This window comes from Calidris pugnax, unplaced genomic scaffold (assembly GCF_001431845.1).
Source record: "Calidris pugnax isolate Ruff unplaced genomic scaffold, ASM143184v1 scaffold81, whole genome shotgun sequence".
Taxonomy (NCBI): Eukaryota; Metazoa; Chordata; class Aves; order Charadriiformes; family Scolopacidae; genus Calidris; species Calidris pugnax.
The window spans coordinates 11,693,446-11,715,955 of NW_015090880.1; the positions used below are offsets into that span (position 1 = coordinate 11,693,446).

Sequence of the window (22,510 nt, forward strand, 5' to 3'; positions counted from 1 at the left end):
TTTTGAAAGTTCTGGAGACAAAAGGAAAGTGCTGTGTTTTCAGCAGAATTCTGGTGGGTTTTACTCCCCTTTTATCAAATCCAAAGTACCACTGATCTGGTCCTCCCTCTCCGTGCGCCCATTCTCCCTGAGGTGTGGTGTGAGATGTGCAATACTCATTGGGGTTTTTGCTGGATCTCAGGTTTCTAAGCCCCAGCTCCTGGCCTCCTGTGATTTTAATGACAGTCATTTATGACAGTTTTTAATTTTTAATTTTTTTTTTTAATTTGACCCTTCGTGCTCTGCATTCAAGAAAAGAACAAGAGTCATACAAGATGACCCAAGATAGCCTGGAAACAGCTTCACACACAGTAGTCGTCCACTCCCACACTACAGTGTATGGGTAGAAAAAAGCTTTTCTAGTACATCTAGTGGAGCATATGACCCTGCTTAGCTTTGAGAGCAGCCAAGACATGGGGTAAAATAACATGGGGCAGCCACAGGCTGGAGGAGTCTGGAATTGCCCTTTCTTCTGCTTGCACTTAACCCAAAGCACTTAGCAAATTGCTTATGATGCTGCAAGGAGTATTTAAATACCTTGAAGCCAGAGAAGGAGTTGAACGCTGTTGGGCACTGGCAGGTTATGGTATTTGCAGCGCGTGAGGGAGGACAGTAGCACAACGTGCACTGACCTTTCTGTTCTCACTGGCTCTCCAGCGCTGGTGTTGGTACAGCATGGCACCGTGTCCTGGGGGGTTTGGAGGCTACCAGAGGTCAGGGAACAAACCTGCCCTGGTTGGCTGTGCTGCTGTTTGTTAATCTGTGTTTTAAGTAGGTGGCAAGTCAACATCCTTCCAGCATGTAGCGGGTATTTAATTTGTCCAAACTTGAGCTGATTAAATCAATTTTTTTGGTGAAGACCTGAAAAGCGCAAAGCTAAAAGCTTTTCTGTATTTTTTCCATCCGTTTTTGGGATAATGTGGGTAGCGGGTAGCATTTTTACACTGCCACCAGAATTCGTTTTATTTGCCTTTGTTCCAGCTTGGAGCAAAGAGTTGGAGGGCCTTGATTAGAGATGTACTCAGATGATATTTCCCCTGTGCACAGGAGCAACTGCTCTTTGACTTGGCACGTTTAGCATTGCAGAATTTTGCTATCTGCTCCCTACCTTTCATTTGCTTTCTTCTACCTTTTGACATTTAATGGGACTGCAGACCCTTGGAGCCTGAACTTTGAAATGACAGTTTTCATTATGCTGTTTAAATGGACTCTGTGACCTGGAGCCAGTTGAGGTTCCACAGACTGGATTCTTGACTCCTTCGTTAGCTTTGATCAATGTAATCTCATTAGTGAAAAGCATTGCCAAATGGAGTAGAATCTACTTAGGGGCATCTTTTAATGGATGCCATCAAGGATGACCAGGCTTAAATACTACTTAATTTCATATTTTTAACTCAGTTTTGCTCAGTGACAGCTCTCATTTACTGACAGATAAAATCCTAATTTCTCTCCTGAATTGGCCTCAGTGAAGTCCAAATTATTGACTTCCCTGGGCCATTGCCAGCACTATGCAATGCTGATGGTGAGCTGCAGCCTGCAGGGGTAGGCTGGAGAGCCAGACGGACACTGGTTCCTCTGGGAGCCCCCTGAGATTTGGATGTTCACCCTTCTTGACTACCAAGAAGGTTCCTGCTCAAGATGAGGCCTGCCTGGCCCTGTTTGTTTAGAAAAGCTCATCAAAATGTAAGGAGATGCTTCACAAATGCTTCCTTTTAGATAAAGCTTCATGTTGGGGTGGGGATCGAGAGCACCCAGCAGGTCAATGATAGACCTGGCAACAAGCTCCTGAGGTCTGGAAATGGCTTTTATAGCTAACTGGAAGAGCTTCTTGGTACTTAATTTTTGATTAATGAGATCAGTGGTGCCCCCCTGTTATTCGTGTCACTTGTGTGCCCCTCCGTTGTTGCTGTGTGATCCATCTCTTCCTGCTGGCTCAGCAGAGTGACTTTGTGCCCTTCCCCAACAGGCATCCATCATGACAGGGAGCGTGCACAACCTGGGCCTGGAGGGCAGCAAGCTGCTCCTGGACTCTGTCAACCCATCGGGACTGAGCCCATTGAGAAAAGCAAACTCCAGCTGTGATGACCGACAGACTGAGGGCAGCAGCTCCCCTGCCAAGAAGAATGAGAGGAACCTGGACATGAAGAAGATCGAGAAGGAGATGCAGGAAATCATGTCCCCTACCCCCCTCGAGTTTCACAAGGTGTGTGTTGCCAAGGGTTGGTCTGGCTGGGGCACTGTGGTACCTTGGTGGTTAAAGCTGCACGCTCCATTCAATAGGCCACTTTTCATATAAAGAATAACTTATAAAACATAAAAATAACTTCTTTTCCTTCCCCTTCCATCCACCTCCAGACTTTCCTGAAGGCGTGCAAATGGTAGGACTTCAATGATGGGATACTTGTTTGAATTCAGTACTCAGCTGAACATAGCCAGTTTAAGCATGATGCAAGGCAATGGTAATTAGAAAAAGTAATTAACTGTAGAAGCTGCTGATGCAGAATGCAAGCAGGGAAGGGAGCTGGAGAGGTTTCAAAAAATTTGATTGCCTTTTTCTTTCCTAGTGTGACTTTAGAATGAGACCTGCAGTTACGATAGCTGTTTGATCTGCTCTTGTCCTTCAGGGCATGGCAAATGTGTCTTTAAATAAAACTCTTTTGTATGTGAAGGAGGAGAACTGTGTAATTAGGCGTGTTATAGGGTGACTCTTCATGCCACTGGAGCATCCGATGATGGCTGTGTCTGGAGATGAGGTTGAGGCCAGGTGGGCTGCTCCTGTGCATCATCCTGGGCACTGTCCTTCCCCAGGACCACACATCCATGAGGGTCACCTGGCTGAGAGCACAGTGATGGAGTTAGAGCCTCACAGTAGAGATTCACTCCCAGTTCATGTGAGACAAAGGGAGATTGTGGTGTTGGGGAATCAGTTGCCCCTGGCTCCCGGTGTTATCCTCTGGCAAGAAACAGTTCCAGCAGCACACTTCTCCTTCAGACGAGGCCAAAATGTGATGTGCTCAAGGGAAGGGTGATGAGGTTACCCATTTCTTGTCCTCAGTACGTCAGCACTTATTGATATGAATTTTCTGAAAAGAACTTGTGGATAATATGGAAACATTTAGATGTTCTTACTGAGTGATGTATTAAAAATGAGCTGTCTTCACATTTGACGCACTACATCGAAAATTCCCTGTGAACATGTTGATTTTTCATGTGCTGGTCTGGCGTACACGGGGGACGCGCAGCGTAATCTGGGCCAGGGAAGGGGGTGCTCCATTAATAACACTTGCTTTGTTGCTTTTTGGGTGCAATACAGCAGCTGTCCGTATTACACTGCTTCTGTTCCCTTCCACATCCAAGGCAGAGGGACCGATGTGCAGTTGGTTACATGCCAGTCACCAAAGCACTTCTCCATGCGATCTACCCGAGATGATGGTGTCTGGTAAATAAGGCTCAATCTGTATTAGCTGCCCAGGAGACCCAGAGCGCAATTGCTGTAGGTCCACACACATTACCCATGTTATTCCTGTCCTGCCGTCCCTGTACATCTCCACCTTTCTCTGCTGAACTGAAACGTGTTTTCTGCTTCTGCCCTTCCAGATGACACTTCACAAAGACCCGGAGAGCGAAGACTTTGGATTCAGTGTGTCGGATGGCCTGTTAGAAAAAGGTGTCTATGTAAATATGGTCCGTCCGGATGGGCCAGCAGATCAGTGTGGCCTCAAGCCATATGACAGAGTGCTTCAGGTAATAAATGCAAAATGCAGTTCTGGAGGCTGGGACGGAGTGAATGAGTGGCTGAGAGGAAGAGAGAAGTGAGACCCATCCATGGCAGCACTAACTTTGATGAAAGGTAATAGTTAGCCAACTAGGTGAGCTCTTAGCCACCGAGCACTCAATGAGACCTGTGTTTTATGAAAAATCACTAGGTAGTACCCCCAGGTGGTACCCCTAGGTTACAACTATTCCAGTACACAGCCTGTCCTGCCACTGGCCTTTTTGAGCTTGGGCAGCTCAAAACAACAAAAAAGCTGTGTTGCTTCCTCTTCTCACCCTCAGTCCTTTTCCTACCATGTGAGAGGATGATTTTTGGATGAACTAGACTGTGTTGATTACTATGAGTTCCTGCAAAGCCCCATGCGGAGTTAAGTAATATTCATGAAGTTCTGTGCATGCCTTTGACAACTAAAAGTTTTCTAGGAAACGCATCCTTCAAGTGAAGTGTTTTTCATGGATATTTTTCTTTGAAAGATACTTGATCTGAAATAGCTGATGCAGAAACAGAATAAAAACTCTGGTCCAAAGCACAGTCTGTAATAAACATGACCTGGGCATACTGGCCTACCAGAGGGACAGTAAGAGCATGGTGAGTTTGGAGAGGAGCTTTATATGGGTGAAAACCAACTATTTTAGCTTTGGGGCAACTCAAACAGCAACTGAGAAAGTGCAACCCCAATGGAGAATTTGCCACCATTTGGAAATGCAGATATTGTGACCATATTTGGAAACACTCAGAAAGATGTTTAGTTTTACTAATTTCTAGGCGGGGGTTTTTAGCAGTAGGATTAGAGCCAATATATTATGTACATCAGGTAACTGGAGAACTGGCAGCGCTGTGAGGAGCCTTGTTTAAGCTTGTTATGGTCTCTAGCCAGTTGGCTGCTATACAATTATTCCTTCTCGCCTTCAAATAAAAGATGGTGCAAGAATGAACAAGAAGCTAATTAGGCTCTGGGCTGCCTTTCTGTTGAATGTTGGATGTGTCGCTTTTCGCGAGTGCCAAGTGCTCTGGGAGGTGTGCCCAAAATCCTAAACAGAGTGGCGTAGAGACTTTCGACACCCTTCTTCCACATGCTGTGCTGCACGGCTTACACCTACGAGAAGACGAAGCGATTGCCATCGCGTTGACATACGGAGTTGTGAATGAGGGATTGCAGACCTGATACAGGCAACTCCCATCAAGACCTACAGAGATGCATTACTGGGGATGCTTCGCAGTGCTGCTGATTATGGGCATGGTGATGTGCCTGAAGGCCAGCAAAACACCTCGTTCCTGCTATAACAGACCCCCTGCCTCTCGGCTGGATGGATTAGCTGGAGCACGGCATTGCACTAGTGGCACTTCTGCACTGGAACTGCCTGGCTGGTGTAGAGCAAAGGCAGAGCAAGCTTCTGGTTTATCTCCACTTGTCCATATGTGGTCTAGAAATTGCCCTTAGTTACTACACTGTAAGGAGCAATATTGGGGTCAACTTTGTGGGCAGCAGCTAGGGCAGAGGGACACTGCTGCCATCACAGAGCCTAACTCCTTGGGCAGGCATTAATGCTGGGAAAGGGTTTTGGATCGAAAAGTTGCATGGACTCATCCAGCCCTCACCCAGAGAAGAAAGCAACGCCTGGCCCCAGGGGTTATGTTTGCTCCAAAGGTGGGTGGGAAATTCCTTTCTCCCTTCCCTGAGTCCCCTCCCTGTGCTGTTTGCCAGCCCCCTCCATCCTGGAGCTGTCGTGGCACCAAGCCCAGGTGCTCTGGTAGCTGTAGGCGAGAGAGCTGGGGTGGTTCTTGCAGGTGACCCAGCCTAGAAACGTGCAGTAAAAGTGTTTTCACTGCTGAATCCTGCAGAGAGAATTTGCCACTGCCTTCTGAGCCCACGTGATATGCATCCAGACTCCTCTGAAATGAAGGATGTAAACGGGGAGAGGAGAATCAGTCTAAAGAGTCTAAATTTATTGCTGGCTGAACTGGAAAATGGTTGGCAGAAGCCTCAGGGTCTGAGCTGTATTTGTTTTCTAGGCGCTGAATACCCTGCATCACAAATTTAAGGCCAGTAAAAGCCAGGATGGCAAAAAAAATAATGGAAAATGGCAACCTTTCTCCTGCAGGCTTGAACTGGAGAACTGTTTTTGAGCCCTGCAGTGTTTGGTACTTGTAATAACACCCTGGACACTGGGGTCAGGGGTTATACCTGATCCAGAGTTTTTCTCCCTTTCCTCTACCAGTTACTGCATCATTTCTGAGCTAAGCAAGGATGTGCTCAGCCTGCAGGGGTGCCCCGGCTCTGCTCTGCTGTGGACCCAGAATCAGGGACCCCCAAGAATTGTGTGTTTTCACAGGTGTGGGTTTAGCACCAACTTTGCCTTTTCTGACTAACAAACATGGTCTTTCTGTTGTTCCTCCCCATGGCATGTCCTAAATTCCATCCCGGCAGGTAAACCGCATCCGAACGAGAGACTTTGACTGCTGTCTGGCTGTTCCCCTGATTTCGGAGGCTGGAGATAAGCTGGACCTGGTGATTAGCAGAAACCCTTTGGCATCGGCTGCCAACGCTCCCCCGGAGGGGAACAGAGAGCTGCCGGCGCAGGTGGCCCACGGCGCCGAGATCAAGGCAAGCGTCCAGACGCTCTGAGCAGCAGGAGCAGAGCAGGTGGTGCCCGGGGCATCTACTGAGCCGTTGTGGTATTTGGGGTGTTTTTCCTGTTTTTTGCACTGGTATTTGTAAACGCTGTGTGTACCATAACCTGCAAGCGGGGAGGTGGGTCTTCAGTGAGCCTGGAGACCACCAAATATTGCTGGGAAGGTGGGAGTTGGATGCACATCTCGGGCCGTGGGCAGCGCCAGTGATGGGACGAGCTGCCGACGGGAGGAAGGAGCATCCACAGCCATCCCCCATGGCAGGGCATCGCCCTGTGCCCCAGCCCTAGGGGGGCATGGGGTTCTGCTTCCAACATCCTCCTCACCCCAAAGGCCTTGGCCATCCTATAAACACACATGGTGCTATTATGTTACTTGGTTGCTCGATTATCGCATACAGCAAGACTGAAGAGCTTTTCCTTTTCTGTTGCGCCCAGCTCCGTCCGTAAAACACCCCTGATCAATCGATTTCCGCAGCCCCTTGCACCAGTGCAGGGCTGTGGAGAGCCCTGTCTAAAAGACATTCTCAAAATGTGCTTGAGAGCAGCTAGACGCAATTCCTCTTCAAAAATTGGTATTTGCAGCTGCCTCCTGCCAGCCCCATCCACGCTCCCGGCCAGGGCTGGCTCGCCCTGTGGTGGGATGAAGCACCTCATCTCACCATCAATGCCCAGGAGCAATGTGGTTGCCTGTGCTGGAGTAGTTACTACAGAGCAGAAGGTCCTACCCAAGGCTAAAGGCCTTGAATACCTGCCCAAATCCCCAGCCACCTTGTCTGTCTGGGCTTTGTGGAGATCTCTTGCTTGCAAACCTGGCCTGTGCCCGCAAGTAAATAGCAGAATAGCCATCCCGGGACTCTCCCTGATGTTTTCAGTTAATAAAGCCTTGTTGTCTCCTGTCAGGCAGTGGCATGAGAAGCCCTTCGTTAGATGGAGGTTGTGTTCCCCGTGTCCCGCTGGGGCTGGGTGGTGTGTGTGCCCATGTGGGTTCGGCTGCTCGCCCCCCGTCCCCCCGCCTTTGCCTGTTGTTGGCCTTTCGGTGGCTTTGCAAGCATGACACCCCGGGGTCCCTCCCCTCCCTCCTGAGAGCCCCCAGCCCCGCGGGGAAGGGGGGTTGTGGTGTTCGCATCGGTCTCCTCATCCGCCTGCCACGTTTCAGGTATTAGCACTTTATGATGATGTCCGTGTCCCGGTGGTGGCACTGAGCCTGGCATAGCTTTCCCAGGGAAGGCACAGCAGAGACAGGAGCTCGCTCAGACACCTCAGCCCCGGCGCCCACCACCCCCGTTCCCCACTCACCCTTTCGGGTCCTCCATCACCCCCGATGGGGCACATAGGGTCCCGGATGGGTGGACAGCTCGTGTTTTGTCGCTTTGCTGAGCCAGGACTTGTCCCCCCACCGTCTGTCCCCGAGCCACTTGGCACCTCTGTCCCTCTGCGATAGCTCAACGTACCAGGGTGTTTCCTCCAGACACGTGCCCGGCCCCATCCAGCTCTTTTGTCGTTGTAGCCATTTTCTCTTTGAGTATGCAATATCCCATACCATTGCTGCCACAACTAGATAACGTGCCATAATTGATACTGTGGAGCATTGACAGTGCAGCCGAAAGTGTTTTTATATGCAATATTCTGAGCAGCGGAAGCTCGCTGGGGCTTCTCAAAGGGTTTTTAATGAAGACTTTTATTAAAGGCTTTAAAGAAAAAATTTAAAAAAAAAAAGGGGAAGAAAAACTTGGTCCTTGTATCCCTTCCTATGCATTTTGAATGATATGAAGATGAAATGCGTTACTTAAATGTGTATTTTTATCCATATATTAGAGTGTATTCCTTGTAAAGTATTTTTATATGCTAATTTTCTTATGTATCTATGAAAGCACAATATTTAAAAGTACAGCATTTCAAAGAATATTTTAGTCCTGTTTTGGACCTATTTGTAAATCTCTGTATTTAAATGGGATTGCAATGACTTTGACTTTTTTTTTTAATTAAATAAAAGCAAATGAAATGCGCTTGCTTTGGTTCGTGTCTCTTTCTGCTGGAGAGTGACAGTGATGTAATACTCTGCTTCCAGCCCTATTTTAAGGATGCCCAGGTAGGAGACACCTCGAAGGAGGTGCACACAAGGGGTTTTGCTGGAGATGGGAGAACTGCTTGTCGGGCTGCCAGTACAGGGCTGGGGTTGTCCCTTGTCACTGTCTGGCAGCAGGAGTTGGGTTGCTTCTATTTCTGTGGACATAGAGGCTCTTTTGCTGAAGCTTTTAGTGATCAGAGCTGGTGATATCCATGGTTATAGCGTTGCTTCCTGCTTCACTTGGCCACGCTGGAAGTCCTCTTGGGTTAAACCTGGGCTACTTCATGACCAAATGCTGATGCAGCAAAGCACATGGTGGCCGTGGCAGGTTTGCAAAGCTGTGGTTAATCCCTGGGGATGGGTTAGGAAACTGCTGGAGGATGATGAGACAGGAGGTGTCCTGAATGGCGCTCAGGACCCTGCAGCTCTAGTCAGGGCTCCTTGGGGAGCTGCACCATGGTAGCCAAATTATCCCACCTCTGAAACCAGACATCCAAAGAGATGGCTGCAACTCCAGAACGTAGTCTTCCTGCTGTGGGGATTTCTTCTCTTTGCTCTTACAAAGAGGTTTGGGGCACCCCTATGCTCCCAGTGTGGGCAGCACAGGCCGGGACGCTCCCCGGATAAGGCCGTAGGGATCTCTGCTCGCTGGCAAGGAAAGGGTGACTGGGTTTTGCAACCCTTCATGGGCAAGTGGGTAATGCAGGAATTTTCGGAGACTGAGCATGGCACGGAAATGCTCCTGGTTAGACCTGGGGAATGATTGCCACGTAAACAAGGCTTATCTGCCATCTCTGGCTGCCCTCCTGGGGTGCAGGCTTCAGAACAGGGCCCTTCACACCTTTGGCACCGGGGACTTGCCAAGGCCTCAGGGAGCCAGCCGAGGGGCTGGGGCCATGGCTGGTGGAACGCGTGCCCATGCAACGTGACCGGTGGGGTTTTGGAGCATGTACCAGGGAAAAGGTTAGCACGGTGCTGCTCCCCTGGTATGCGCTACCGGTGGGCAGCGTGTCCTCCTTCTGGTGTCACCTTGTGTCCTGAGGACCTCAGCTGAGGAAGATGGCTGCAGCCACAGGCAGGTGGTGGCCGCCCAGGGCAGGTACATGAAGCTCCTTGGCATCAGCTGGTGGTGTTTAATGGCTATTTAAATTATTTATTTTATTTTAACCTGAGACACCTGTGCCGGTATCAGGCTGCTGAGTGCAGGCATTGCTGGCTTCACTGGTGGGAGGAGAAATCCCTGCAAAATTCCTCAAATCTCATGCAACAAAATAACCAAGCAAGCCCAAACCTCCCCAAATACAGGCAGCTGTGGGGCTAATCCTGGGGTGCTGGGGCCGCAGCTGTGACCAGAGCCTGGTGCACAAATGCAGAGCAGCTTTACATCTCATGACCTTGTAAGACTTAGCACATGCCCAACTCCACCTGATGAAAAATCAAGCTGGGGAAAACACAGCAGCAGTGAAGTAAGGCTGGGCAAGACTGAACCAACATGGGTTTGGAGCACACTGACCTTCTTCATGGTCAGCCAAAGTCATTGCTGAAGAAAACAAGCAAGCCCAACAAGCCAACCAGCTGGTGATGACCCAGGTATGTTCTAGCTCTTGCTGAGAGGCATCAAGGGCTTTACTGCTGCTCACGCTGCCCTGCCAGCAAGTAGGCTGGCAATGTATAAGAAATTGGGAGGGGACACAGCCGGGTGACATGCAATGGTGTGTGCAGAAATACAGCCGGGGAGGGTAGAGGTGGGCAGGGGTGGCCATTGCTCAGGGACTGGCTGGTCATCATTTGGGTGATAGTGAGAAATTAGTTCCTTTTACATCATTTGTTCTTGTGTTTAGTTTTCTTAGTTTTCTTTTTCTCTCGTGTTTGTTTGTTTGTTTTGGTTTTTTTTGTGGTTGTTTTTTTAATTTCCTCTGGTTTTTTAGTTATTAAACTGTCTGTATCCCAGCCCATAAATTTTTGCTCTCTCCCCATCTCAGTGGGTGAGGGGGTGAGAAAGCAGCTGCGTGGGGCTGAGCTGCAGACCAGGGTGAAACCATGAGAGACATGAAGTCAGACAGTGAGCTGGGCCAAGCAGCTTAGTGAGCTGGGCATATGTATAAATGGAATATTTTATAAGGACAAAAAAAACCCCAACCAACAACCCCAGAATAAATAATAGGATTAAAGGAAGAATGGAGCTACTCAAAGACCAAAAAAAGCACCGGAAAGCATAGCTGGTTTATAAAGGAAAGTTTTATTTTCAGTTATAAGGTGATTACAAACTCATCTAAAAAAGCAAAGATGACTTAAAAATATCCATATACATTTTATTTATCTAAAAAGCAAAACAGAAACTGCAAAATACAAACATTTACCATATACACAAAGGCTAGGGTTTTAGGATTAAATTACACTCCAGGATTTTTTCCAAATACAAATATTTTGAACACACAAAAAATGTTTTAAAATGTTTTAAAAATATTTTTAAGATTTTTTTTTAAAAAAAGTTCAGATGACATTTTTAAGGAGGCCATTGTCGACACCGCCTCCTCGCTGTATGTGCTACTCATCACATTACTGTAGTCACAGTTGATAGGAATTTAAATAATAAAAAAAACCACCACTGTTTTTTTAGCCAAATACATCAAACAAGATGGACCACCTCTTATAACGTGAAGTCCCTGGCAACGTCATCAGGTAACAATCACAACATTACACTGGAGAAAAAAACAACATCCTATTGAACAACGAGCACTTCGGAACAGTACTGGGATGCTGCAATGCTGAGAGACCATCGCTGGCTTCCAGGACAGGAGCAGATGACAAACTAACTCAACTTGCCCCCTCAGGATTTTTTTTTTATTTATTTTTCAGCCTCTCAACATGATTTTGCCACTGTTCTCATTTTTTTTTTCTTTATATATTGAAAAAAATAATCAAATCTTTTTAACATCTCAACTGCAGAAGCAGATTTAGAAAAATATGTAGCATGCTAACATGTACTACGCTACAGGACCAAAGCCTTCCCCACATATGCAGGCACACAAAAGCACACATGCACAGTTCCTTAGCGTAATCAAGACTCGCTTTTAAAACTGTATTTTCCCCCATTATTTATTCCAATTTTTCTAGTTGGGCCATGTTCTCTCTGTGTTGCAAATGTGACTGCGAGCAGCACTGTCCTGCTGGTCACCACAGACCCAAACCCCAGGGAGGAAAACTCCAGAAACTCGCTCCTTTCTAAAAATGCCTTTAATTTGCTTTACCCCTAAAGCTCAGGGCTGTGTAAAGCTTGTGGGGATTCAATTATGACACTGTTACTGATTATTCCAAATTAAGACACAGCAGCGATACAAAAAGGCCGTATCTGTGTTGCCAGTCCAGCAAGGCCAGGACCTTTTCCAGTGACAAGCCCTGTCACTAAAGTTTTCCTCCTTTTGGGGGATGGGAGGTGTGTGCTTAGTTAAGACTTTCAGTCTGTAAAATTTCAAGCCTGCCTCTTTTTGTTATTTTTTTTGTGTCAAATGGTGTCTGATGCTTTTCCTGCTCTTTAGTAAATTGAAATCACCTGTTCACAATGACAATTGGAAAAAATCACACGAAAAATTTACTCTTTCTGTTTATTTTTTACTAGAAACAAACAAATTCACCTTTTTTTTTTTGTTTGTTTGTTTTTTAAGCAGAGAAGCATTGTCCATGTACAGATTTATTTTGGGCAGGCAGAAAAAGCCATGATTCAGTGGAGGATGCAGGACTGGAACGGGCAGTTTTCCAGCTGGGGCTAGTGCTGCTTACGTACAACTCTTTTTTGTTCAAGCTTTCTTGTAAACTCAAATTGACCATTGATACTGATTGACAGAAAATTTTTGTGACTAAAGTATGGAGCTCAGGGGATTTTTTTTTTTTTTTTTTTGCACTATTTCAAAGGGGTTTTGGGGCTTTCAAGTGTTAACTGAATGCTTACTGTCTTAAGCTTATCTTGAACTATAAGAAGTAAATTGAGCTACTGGGGCTGATGGTTCCTGACCTTTGTTCATGCAAATATACAAATACACAAATACACGTCAGGGCTAACCACAAGGCTTTGGATGCTGATTTTGGAGAAAACAAGTCCAAGGCAGCTGCCTGAAGCCTCGCCACACCCAACCTCCCATACCAGGAGCCACGTGGTGCTTACAAGGCGCCAGGAGAGTTTTCAAGTTCAACCTCAAGGCTTCCTTGGAGAGGCCACAGTCCAGGATTTTGTCATAACATTCCCTCTTTAACCACCCACAATTTACGAACAGCCTTCTCACGCCTCATCCTAAACAGCCCCACAATACTTAACACACACGATTCACAGCCGAGGAATAGAAGCAATGTCCTCACAATGTTGTGTGCATGCATATGAGGGTGAAAGATTTCATCTATTAGTCTATTTAAACACAGATCTATTTATTTATTTTTTTTTTTTTTACTGAAAGTGAGCAACTTGCATTGAATCTCCTGGAAATGATGTCAAGGTCATCTTTCTTCCAAGTGTATTTGAGCTGCTTAACTAACTTGTCCACTCCATTCAATACACAGCTTATTAACATTTTATATACATTATGCCTCCATGAGTGATCCTGCAGTGACCACAAGACATGGAAGCTAATAATCAGTTATTCAAAAAACGTTCAAATCCTTCTCCCACAGATGGAGTTTTGACATTGATGCAACAAGTGGGAGCTTTGAACCCAAGTGTGACAAGCACAACCTCACCGAAACTGTAAGTCTCCTTAGCAAATAAAAGCAGACCGGGAGGAGACTTGTAAAAGGCCTATCGAATGGAAATGTCCATGTGTCTTCAGATCTACTTGACTTGTCTAACGCTGAGACAGAGAAGAGGAACCAAGAGTATCTGCAGTTGAGAAAGGAAGATACACAAAGGACTGAGAACAGCTGCAGAAGATGCCATCCTGACGGTGATGGTTGTTGGGGTGGTTTTTTGTCTTACAGCAACTGTAAGGCTGCACCTTTTTTTTTTTCTTTTTTTTTTTTTTTTCTTTTTCCTCCTCTCCCCAAGAACAGCAGCGAAAATCAGTTTTGCTGAGCTGTTTCAGCAGACCATTCCTAACTCCCCTCCGCTCCGGGAGCCGCACTGCTGCTGCAGGGTGACCACCAGCGTTGTTCTAGATGGCAAACGCAGCTGCTAGGCGTTTGGATTTTCATTTACAACACAAGAACAAATCCGTTGTGGACCTACTATCTCACACTTTAAAAAGGACTTTTCTAAGTTTGTGGATCTGTTTGGACCAGACAAAAAGGAAAGCTATGGATGAGAAGGAAAATGAGAACGATAACAACAACAACAATAAAAACCAGTTCTATTTATGAAATCATACTGTTCAAATACCGCAATACAGACTACTGGTAAAGTCCCTTACAATAGATGCCCATTCAGTGAGATCATAACTAGTGACAGGTGAACTGAAAAAGTTTGGAAAATCGAGAAAAACAAGAAACAGGTCAGAGAATCTTGTGGGGTAAATGTTCCCCTTTACATTTCTACGATCTCTTGATTTCAGTTCAGCTGGAACTAAATACTGCTGAAATTCTGCCGGTTTCAAGCGCAGAAGAACCCATGAATACAAAGGTACATGAAATACGAAAAGGTGTGGGTGGGTTTTGTCTCGTTTTATCCTGGTTTTTAAATCAGGGATCTGGTTCTAAAGATCTCATGGCAAAACTGCACTAACTTTTTCCAGGATCCAAACCAGTTCATCTATAACTAGTCATGATATTTTAATATAGAGTTCCTCATTTACATAAAACAGGTAAAATAGGTCACAAGTGTTAAAACAATGAAACTAGGAAAAAAAAATCAGTTGTATTTGCAGTCAGAAATAGGTAGAAAACACAGACTTTTTAAAAAATTATTTTTTAATAAATTTGGCAGAGGATCATATTGAAATGCAAATTTATCACCAAGAAAATTTCAGAAATCTGGTAAAAGTGTTAGGAAAAAATCCCCCAAAACTGTAAAAATGTGAGTGTGCTCATTGGAACTCAAACCCCAGCTAAAACAAGAAGAATTAATTATATATATTTTTTGGAAGGGAGGGAAGGGGGGGAGAAGGGAACTGCTTTCCAGAAACAATAATTTCTTAGCTCTTCGTGAGCCCCAGCCCTCCCTCGCAGTCACGCTGAAGAGCACAGCAGGGCCAGAGGAGTTGACATAGAGAACGCTTCAATGAGGTTGTTGCATATGTGCGAGACATTTTCACTTGGTACATGGAAGCGACTGATTTGAATGGCACAGTTCATATATCGAAATGGGGCTGGGTTCTATTTCTCTAGTAGTTGTACTTTAAAAGGTGTAGTATTAACCCTCTGGTTCTTCACGCAAAGATGCTCTCCACAACGTGGGAGATGGCTAAATACCCATCTGACTTGCTGGAGACATCTCTGATGTAGCCAAACCATTTTTATCCCTAACTAAAGCTTGTCTCAGCTCTATAGCACGAAAGTGACGTGCAAACTATATCTCAAACGCTGTTGTATGACAATGTATACAATAAAAAAAAAATAACCCAAGCATCAGTGTTTCATCTGCACTCACAGAAACCATTAATTTAGACCCCCCCAACCTGCTACTCCCTCTTCACCCAGGCAAATGTGCCTGTTTACTGCAGACACTAATTGTAACTCAAAAACGAGGGTCCAAGCTGAAGCCTGCTAAGAGAGTTATCTTTGATTACATTTCCTTGCCTTTTATGGTTAAAGGCTATTTAAAAAAAAAAAAATAAATTAGCTGTATTCATGTTTATTTTAGGCACATTTGATGACACCCACAGGCTCACAGAGTTCTTCCAGTGACCTTCAGATGGCTATTGCCACTGTCCCAGCAGGTGTCATTAGATGTTTCCCATCTCCAGCTGTGGAAAAGTTTCATTTATAACTCTCATAATAGAGCAACCAGAAAAAGAAAACAAAAGCAATTCTGCAGTGGCTGGTTTTGTTGCTGCAACTCTGCCATCTGATGTAAAAATGTGTACAAATTCAAACTAGAAAGATTTTGAAAGTTATAGATGCAGCCACTTTTTCGTTTTTAAAATTATTTTGGTCCATCTCAGTTTTAAATCACCCCTTTTCTGTTACAGGAAAACCAACAAGCTAATCAACAAGTGTTTGTGCTGCTGTGGCCAGTTAGCCCATGGGACAAGAAAAAAATTAAAATAAAACTACTGTGTAGGAATGTTAAGAATTGGATATGTTCCTTTTTAAATGACAAACTCTGCCCTGACAGCAGAATAAGCAGATATAAACTCTGCTTTCTATTAAGCTTTTCCTCTAAATTCCTTTGGATAGCCTAACTGCAGTATCGTAAGAAGAAAAAACCCTCTCCCTCTAATACAATGCCCAAAAGAAAAGGCTGAGTTTTGCCAGAGAACCTGTTCCCAGCACAACCTGCTCAAGTTTATTTTTTTAAAGGAAAAAAATAAGAAAAAGAAAAGGCTTTTGCCCATGTTTTGAACAGTCTTAATGGAGCAATTCCCCATGGAAACATCCACCCGGCTCACACGAAGTGGAACCCCCATGACTACTCTCCTTGTAGTGGTTTCTTTTACTCCCCAGTCTAACCTGGAACGGTACATGATTCCTTCTGACCAAACACAAAACATCTCAGTGTTACATGTTCCCTTTGGTTTAACTTAAAATTCCAAAAGCCCTGGTTCTTCAGCAGATAAGATTCATAAGCCTCATAAATATGTCTGCCACCCTCTATTTCCCCTAAAAAAAAAATAAAAATTATGGTTTAACCAAATGACGGGCAAGGAGACTGGGGGCCTTAGGTCCACTGCTGCTGGGACAAGGGAAATAATCCTCTTGTCTGTTCCCTCAACAGTAACCACCTCCCTCCTCCCCCCAAATAAATAAATAAAGCAAATCCTGGTTACCGAACTTGGCAAAGCATTTTTGAGATACATGGCTGAAAAGCACCTGTTCGCTGAGTGATATTATTATCGTCATTGCTATTATTATTAACAACTTGTCTGTTGTAATTACTTGTTACACCAGGTGTAGGTGAGTGGTTTTGTTCCTCCTGTCGGGGATGACCTGGTTTGTGTTCACCTTTGGATAGTCAGAGTCCACAAGGGATTCTTTTATTTCTCTGCCCAAAATCTCAGTCCAATAGTCAGCAGGCAAACAAATAAGCAAGCCCACCTCAGAAGCCCCAAGAGCTGTGGGCAGCTGCTGCTTTTCCCCTCTCAGCTCCCTTGCCCCAGGGACAGGCTGCCCCTCCCCATTTGCAGAATTCAAGCTTACACCAGTGCCACCACATTAAAACATGTTTTGCTGGAAAACTCAGGAGCAGGTGCTCAACCTCCCTGCTCATGCACAAACAGTAGGCATTTCACTTAAGTAAAAAAAAAATACCCAAAACCTTAAAAAAAAAAAAAAAAGTTAAAAAAAAAGAAAGAGTGAACCATGCCAAATCCTGCAAACGCCTTCCTAAAATCCTCCTCTCCTCAGTGTGACAGGGTCCCAACGCCGTGCTGGGGAGGGACAGCCACAAGGCTTTCCTCACCCAGCTTCTCTGCCTCCCTCGCAAACTCTCTGCTCCAGCTGCCCGGCTGTATCCTCATTCAGGGGCTGTGCTAAACATAACTGTACCCTTTCCCTAATGTGACCCTGAAGCCTGTCGTTTACCACAATTGAACCAGAGGGTGGAAATACTACACCTTTGAAAATTCTCTTGAAACAGCATCTTTTTTTTTTTTTAATCGTATCTCTCCACAGAGCTCCTTTTGTGTGTTCTGTAGGTCACCCTGCTCCCAACCATACCAGCACCTAAAATTGCTTTCTGAGACTTGAATATATTGCTGGCAAGACAATCAATTCAAGTGGTAAGGTGTATAGTATTTAGAGATAAAGATATATATATTTAAAAAAACCCAATAATAGTAAATTCCTGTAATATGTCTAGTCTGATATGAAAGCTCTCCCTCTACAGAGAGACATCTGCTGTGATTACCTTACAAAATATTAAAAAAAAAACACACACAAAAAATAACTTTCTCTGTGAGAAATAAAAATAAATCCTAGTGCAAATATAAAGCTCTGTAAACCTGGTCCTATGAGAATCTATGGTTAGTAAACGGCAGTTAAAGCAGGTTTATCCTCTCACAGAGAGAGCTCACATCATGGTTTCCACAATGATATGAGTTGGCTTGATCAATCCGCCATTCGAAGTTCCATTGGGGCAGAAGGGGGTGCCACTCTCCGTTTCTTTGGACCATCGATTCACTTCCTTGGGGGCAGCCACCGCTTTTATCCTCTGAAAAAAAAAAAGAAGAAAAGCGAAGGTGAGAAGCCCAAGCGGCCCCTGCGTGGCCACGTGCAGGATGGAGGACGTGGAAACCCGAGGATGGGGACAGCGGCCCGAAGAGACACGTGTGTGCCACCTGGCACTCCAAGGGCACGGGGACCCGGGCTGCGGAGCACCCTGTTCAACTTTTTCTCAGCTGCAGAGCCCGGCCTGACGCAAGCAAGTCAGACATGAGAGGGCATTCACGGCGTTATCCAGCATCCTGCACGCTGGGCTGTCAGCGCTGCAGCTGCTGCTCAAATGACGTGTGTTCTCCCTCCTCATTTAGAAACAACCCTGCCTTTTAGCCCAAGCCGTTCATTGCCAAGTGGCAACTTCTCTCCTACATCTCAGTTCACAAAGGAAGAACTAAATGGCATCTGACCAGTGTTTACTCTCTTTCCTTTTCCTAAAATGGCCTTTGAGGAGTGTTTTGGCTACTTTTAGACTTGTCTCTCAATAGATGGTGACAATGTAGGCAGGAAAATAAACACTCATGAAAATGCCCTGGACACAGCTGAAAAAGACCATTAACACTTGGAGGAAAACAAATGCAAGCGTTTGTGCTCTGGGAAATGTTCTTTTTTTTATTCTATTCTCTCTTTTTTCCTAACCCGAAGTGTCCCACTTTCTCCTCCAAGAATACCCTGGGCTGCATTTAAGACCGTCTCATTAGGCAAAAACAAAACTAAACTGAAACCTTAGAAGATAATTGCTAAGTTTCATGCTTGCCCAGTCTCTAAAAACTTTCCACTGGAAGGAAAACAAATGAGGGGAAGCTATGCTGAAGTGCAAAGGGCAAGAGATTTCATGCAAATCCAAACCCAAGTGAATCTGCACTGTCAAGTCTGAACCTGAACCAAAGTTTTCTAAAGATCAGGGCAATCTGGATCCAGTGTTTTGACTTGATTCACTAGGAATAAACATAATAATATTAAACTGCTAAAAAGCGAAGGCCACTGGCAGGAGGGTTTGACTTTTCTACAGTCCCTCAGAGTGAAGGCCCTGCCCAAGAGCCACACAGTGCAAGTGGGATCTGGATTTCACTGAAATTCAATGAGCTCTTGAACAGCTGGATTTGAGCCAGGTCTCTCTCTATCTTGTTTTCTTGGTTATTTGTAGGATGGTGCTTCCTTGTCCCTGTGGGCTGGAGAAGAGAGCTCTGGCACTCAGAAGCACTCCAGTCCTTGAGCACTTGTCTGCATGTGGAGGCAACAATCTGCCAAGCTGGAAACTTCAAAGTGGGACAGAAGTAAAATCACCTGGTGTTTGTCTGAGGATGGAAGGCTTCATGATTGTTCTGTTTCTACTGCTTGTCCAAAGGACAGGTGATCTTTAACAGCCTTATTTGCATGCACTGCAGAAAAGGCACCCAACTTTGCCCTACCTGGACAAGGTGGCAGTTTTCCAAGCATTGTGCTTATTTTGTATAAAACACAGCAAGTTAAAGCTCCCTTTCTCCTCTAGGCAGACAAAAGGTTTTTCTTACCTCAATAAGCGACCCATCTGACTGTATGATGCGGATGACCATCACCATAGGGATGCAGATCATGGAGGAAAGGGCAAGAACCCAGCCCAGGCCAATCGCCCAGTCTGGGTATGTGTAGACCTTGTTGTAGGTCAGTGGTTTGTACTTGGCCAAAGAAAAGATAAAGCACCCCTGTGGATGAGAAATGAAAACAAAGTGAGGCTCAAATATGCTGAAAGCAGCACAGCTCTGGTTCTACCACTGGCCCTAAGGAAGACAGGCAGTGAAAGGCAGAGCTGATGGATACCATATGTATTTTAAACCAACTGGGGGAATCATTCTTCCATTTAAGACATTGAAAGAGCAGGTAAACTGTTGCTTGACAACAGGGTGTTAAGCAACGGTGCTGAACAGCTGCAGTATGCTGCCTGTTCTTTTACAGGGCTCAAATATTTGCTGTACATTGCAAGGAGCTTACTGGGATGTTCTTCCAATTTTCTTTTCTGATGTTCTTCCTCCTCTCATTCCAGACAATGAAATACTTCAAGCTGAGTGCCTGCCTCAGGATGCTCAAGTCTGGCCTAGCAGTCCTACCACTTAAAGTAGGGACTGCCCTTTGGAGAGGGAATTTTCTGTGTCATGAATGTAACGTTTTGTCAAGTCTAAGAAAAACCCACTTAAATGTAGCTAACTGCACTTTGCGTAGGCGCAGCAGAGAGCTGTCACGTTAACAGCTAACATCTGAAATGGTGTCTTTGAGGGGTATGTTCAAGTCTCCAGCATTTCTTTGCAAATTGGTCTCTGAGTGTAACAGCCGTCACTTGAAGAGAAGCGGTAAGAGGCGGCTCAGAGCTACCAAGTGGAAGACTTGAAAGAGCCCGGGTCAGTACTCACCACGCAAAGAACTGGTGTGATCACAATCCAGCTCCATTTCATCCAGGGACCAGGTCTGTATCCAATCATATCCTCAATGGCATCATAAATATTATCAGCGCCTGTAACAGATAGTGAGCACATTCATCAAAACTGAGCATAGAAAAGCCATGTCAGGACTGTAGGATTACAGCTGCTTTCCTCCCCACCCTCCCCCAAGGCATATTTAAAGGGGTGTCACTTCCCATGGCTGTGAAGTTTAAGACAATTTTCTCCTTGAGAAGCTCAGAAGTTGGGGGATTGTCTCATCCTACACAGCCCTCATTATTTGGATGCAGGAGTGCAACGCTAATCCCTCCTGCCCCCCATCACGCATCCACTCCTCTCCCCACACTATCATTGTACTTGCCAGGGGGAGCACATGGAAAGGACACAACAGCAAAAAGTACACCCTGATTCTACCGAAATTGGACAGATGCAAAATGAAGGCTTTGTTTTGCTTTCTGAAAGAGTTGGAGTATATGAAGAATCAGGGAAAAGGCCAGTCCTAAGGAGCAAACAGCTCTGATCATTCCTCACCTACCATCTCAGCCAGCTACAGAGGCTACTGTCAGACCTTGATACTCAACATTGCCTAAAAATAATGGGACAGAATACACTTTTCTGTCAGCTTTCTCCATGTATTTCCTATTTGGTTGGCTTGCCCCTTGCAGACATTGCAGCTTTGAAAGGAAACTCTCTGAGAGACAAACAGAAATTTTCACGGCTGGCCAAACTTTCAACTCTCATCTCTAAACTTAACACATGTAAATGCTTAATTGTGCCTTTATTAATTAGTACTGGAAAAATACTCATTTTTGTGTGGAAAAACACTGGAGGCTGGCTTCATCCCAGATGCAAATTTGTCTCCAAGAGGTCAGTGCAAATTTATATTAATGGCATGTGTCTGTTGCTGGGAAGAAGATTCTGGAGTGGCTGATGATTAAATGTTTGGCTAGGAAAATTGTCACTGACTCATCAAAAGGTATCAGATCAAAGGATTCTCACTTACCATAAACCCAGGCTACAGCAATACATTCAAAGAATGCAACCCACAAAAGGCATACACCACTAGCTGCATAGTAGTCAAAGAGTTGAAAAACATACATGCCACCCTGTAAAAGAGAGACACAACGGATTAGGATCCAGCAGGAAAAAAAACCACAGAATACTTCAGGCCCAGCCCCAAGTAAAATCTAACGACATACCTTAATGATTGCTGTCTAACAAGAAGAAATATCAAGCAAGTAGCAAAGGTAAATATTTGGCATTACCTTCCCCAGGGAATATGCATGTTTACTACAGGAAGCATTCCAAACAAGACGACGATTAAACAAAATTAAGCCACTTAGTATAATCTACTGAGACACTTAAATCTTTCCTTCTTAGAAGTATTTTAGGATGGGCATTTATAGAAAGAAAAGACGTAAATAAATAATTGGTTGCCTCCTAACATTAACACATCCTAACATTAACACATGGAAGTCAGTTCATCTGGAGGGTCTTCATTTATGGATTTAGTAGAAAGACTTTTAATGAGAATACTACATTGTTAGACTCTTTGCTCTCACTACACTGAACTGTACATATCTGCACGTTTACTTGAAAAACTGAGGTTTTCACCTCTGCTACTTTAATTCCTACAATCGTGTTCTTCCTGTTGTTTTTAAAATCTGGCTTGGATTTTATTTTGGAGATAAATATCACAGCAGTGCAGCCACTGGAACATATTCCCATCTTGTTTACACTAGAATAAATCTAGGGGTATTTAATTGATTCAAATCTATGCAACTAAGATAAAAATCTGTTTCCCTGCATGCACTGGATGGATTCTTAATCTGCCCTGCTGAAGGCTCCCAATGTGTTTCATCATTTAGAGCCAGATGTTAATATTCGTACTCATGTTGATGAGTACCTGGGATCAGATTGAATTTAATGAGATTTCATTTCTCTGTTCCTCTGACTGAAAAGGGGGGAATATATAGCTCCCTTTCAAAATGCTTTCAGATCTTGGGATGAAAGATGCTCTGTAGATCTAAAGAGCAACATCCCTCTGAGTGGCTAATTCCATGCAGTTTCATTCATAGCTAAAATTGGTCTAAAAACTGGTGAAAAAGGAAGCCCATTTCCAGCACCAGTGCTACTTACCTCAGTCACCATAGTTAGTCCCAGAAGATAGCTAAGGAAACATACTATAGCGATGAAGATTTCCCGTCGGTAACCCTTCCTTAGGAAGGATGGGTGCAGATCAACTAATGACGTGATCTGTCCTTCAACTTCAACAAACTAAAGGGGA

General features: G+C 44.9%; 2 protein-coding genes across 21 annotated transcripts in view; one reads left to right on the top strand and one right to left on the bottom strand.

The window, feature by feature from the left end:
- The window catches only part of GRIP2 (glutamate receptor interacting protein 2), a 288,332-nt gene extending 279,880 nt beyond the window's left edge, over positions 1-8,452 (top strand). For all 9 annotated transcript variants that reach the window (XM_014946824.1, XM_014946825.1, XM_014946823.1 and 6 more), the window contains 3 exons: positions 2,006-2,242; positions 3,637-3,783; positions 6,243-8,452. In XM_014946824.1, the coding sequence (XP_014802310.1) occupies positions 2,006-2,242; positions 3,637-3,783; positions 6,243-6,440 (582 nt within the window). In that variant the 3' untranslated portion in view covers positions 6,441-8,452. The remainder of the gene's footprint in view (positions 1-2,005; positions 2,243-3,636; positions 3,784-6,242) is intronic.
- Positions 8,453-10,735: 2,283 nt separating this feature from the next.
- SLC6A6 (solute carrier family 6 (neurotransmitter transporter), member 6) overlaps positions 10,736-22,510 on the bottom strand; it is a 119,300-nt gene continuing 107,525 nt past the window's right edge. For all 12 annotated transcript variants that reach the window (XM_014946685.1, XM_014946684.1, XM_014946678.1 and 9 more), the window contains 5 exons: positions 22,363-22,500; positions 21,227-21,329; positions 20,197-20,297; positions 19,324-19,494; positions 10,736-17,804 (listed from right to left, as the gene is read on the bottom strand). In XM_014946685.1, the coding sequence (XP_014802171.1) occupies positions 17,664-17,804; positions 19,324-19,494; positions 20,197-20,297; positions 21,227-21,329; positions 22,363-22,500 (654 nt within the window). In that variant the 3' untranslated portion in view covers positions 10,736-17,663. The remainder of the gene's footprint in view (positions 17,805-19,323; positions 19,495-20,196; positions 20,298-21,226; positions 21,330-22,362; positions 22,501-22,510) is intronic.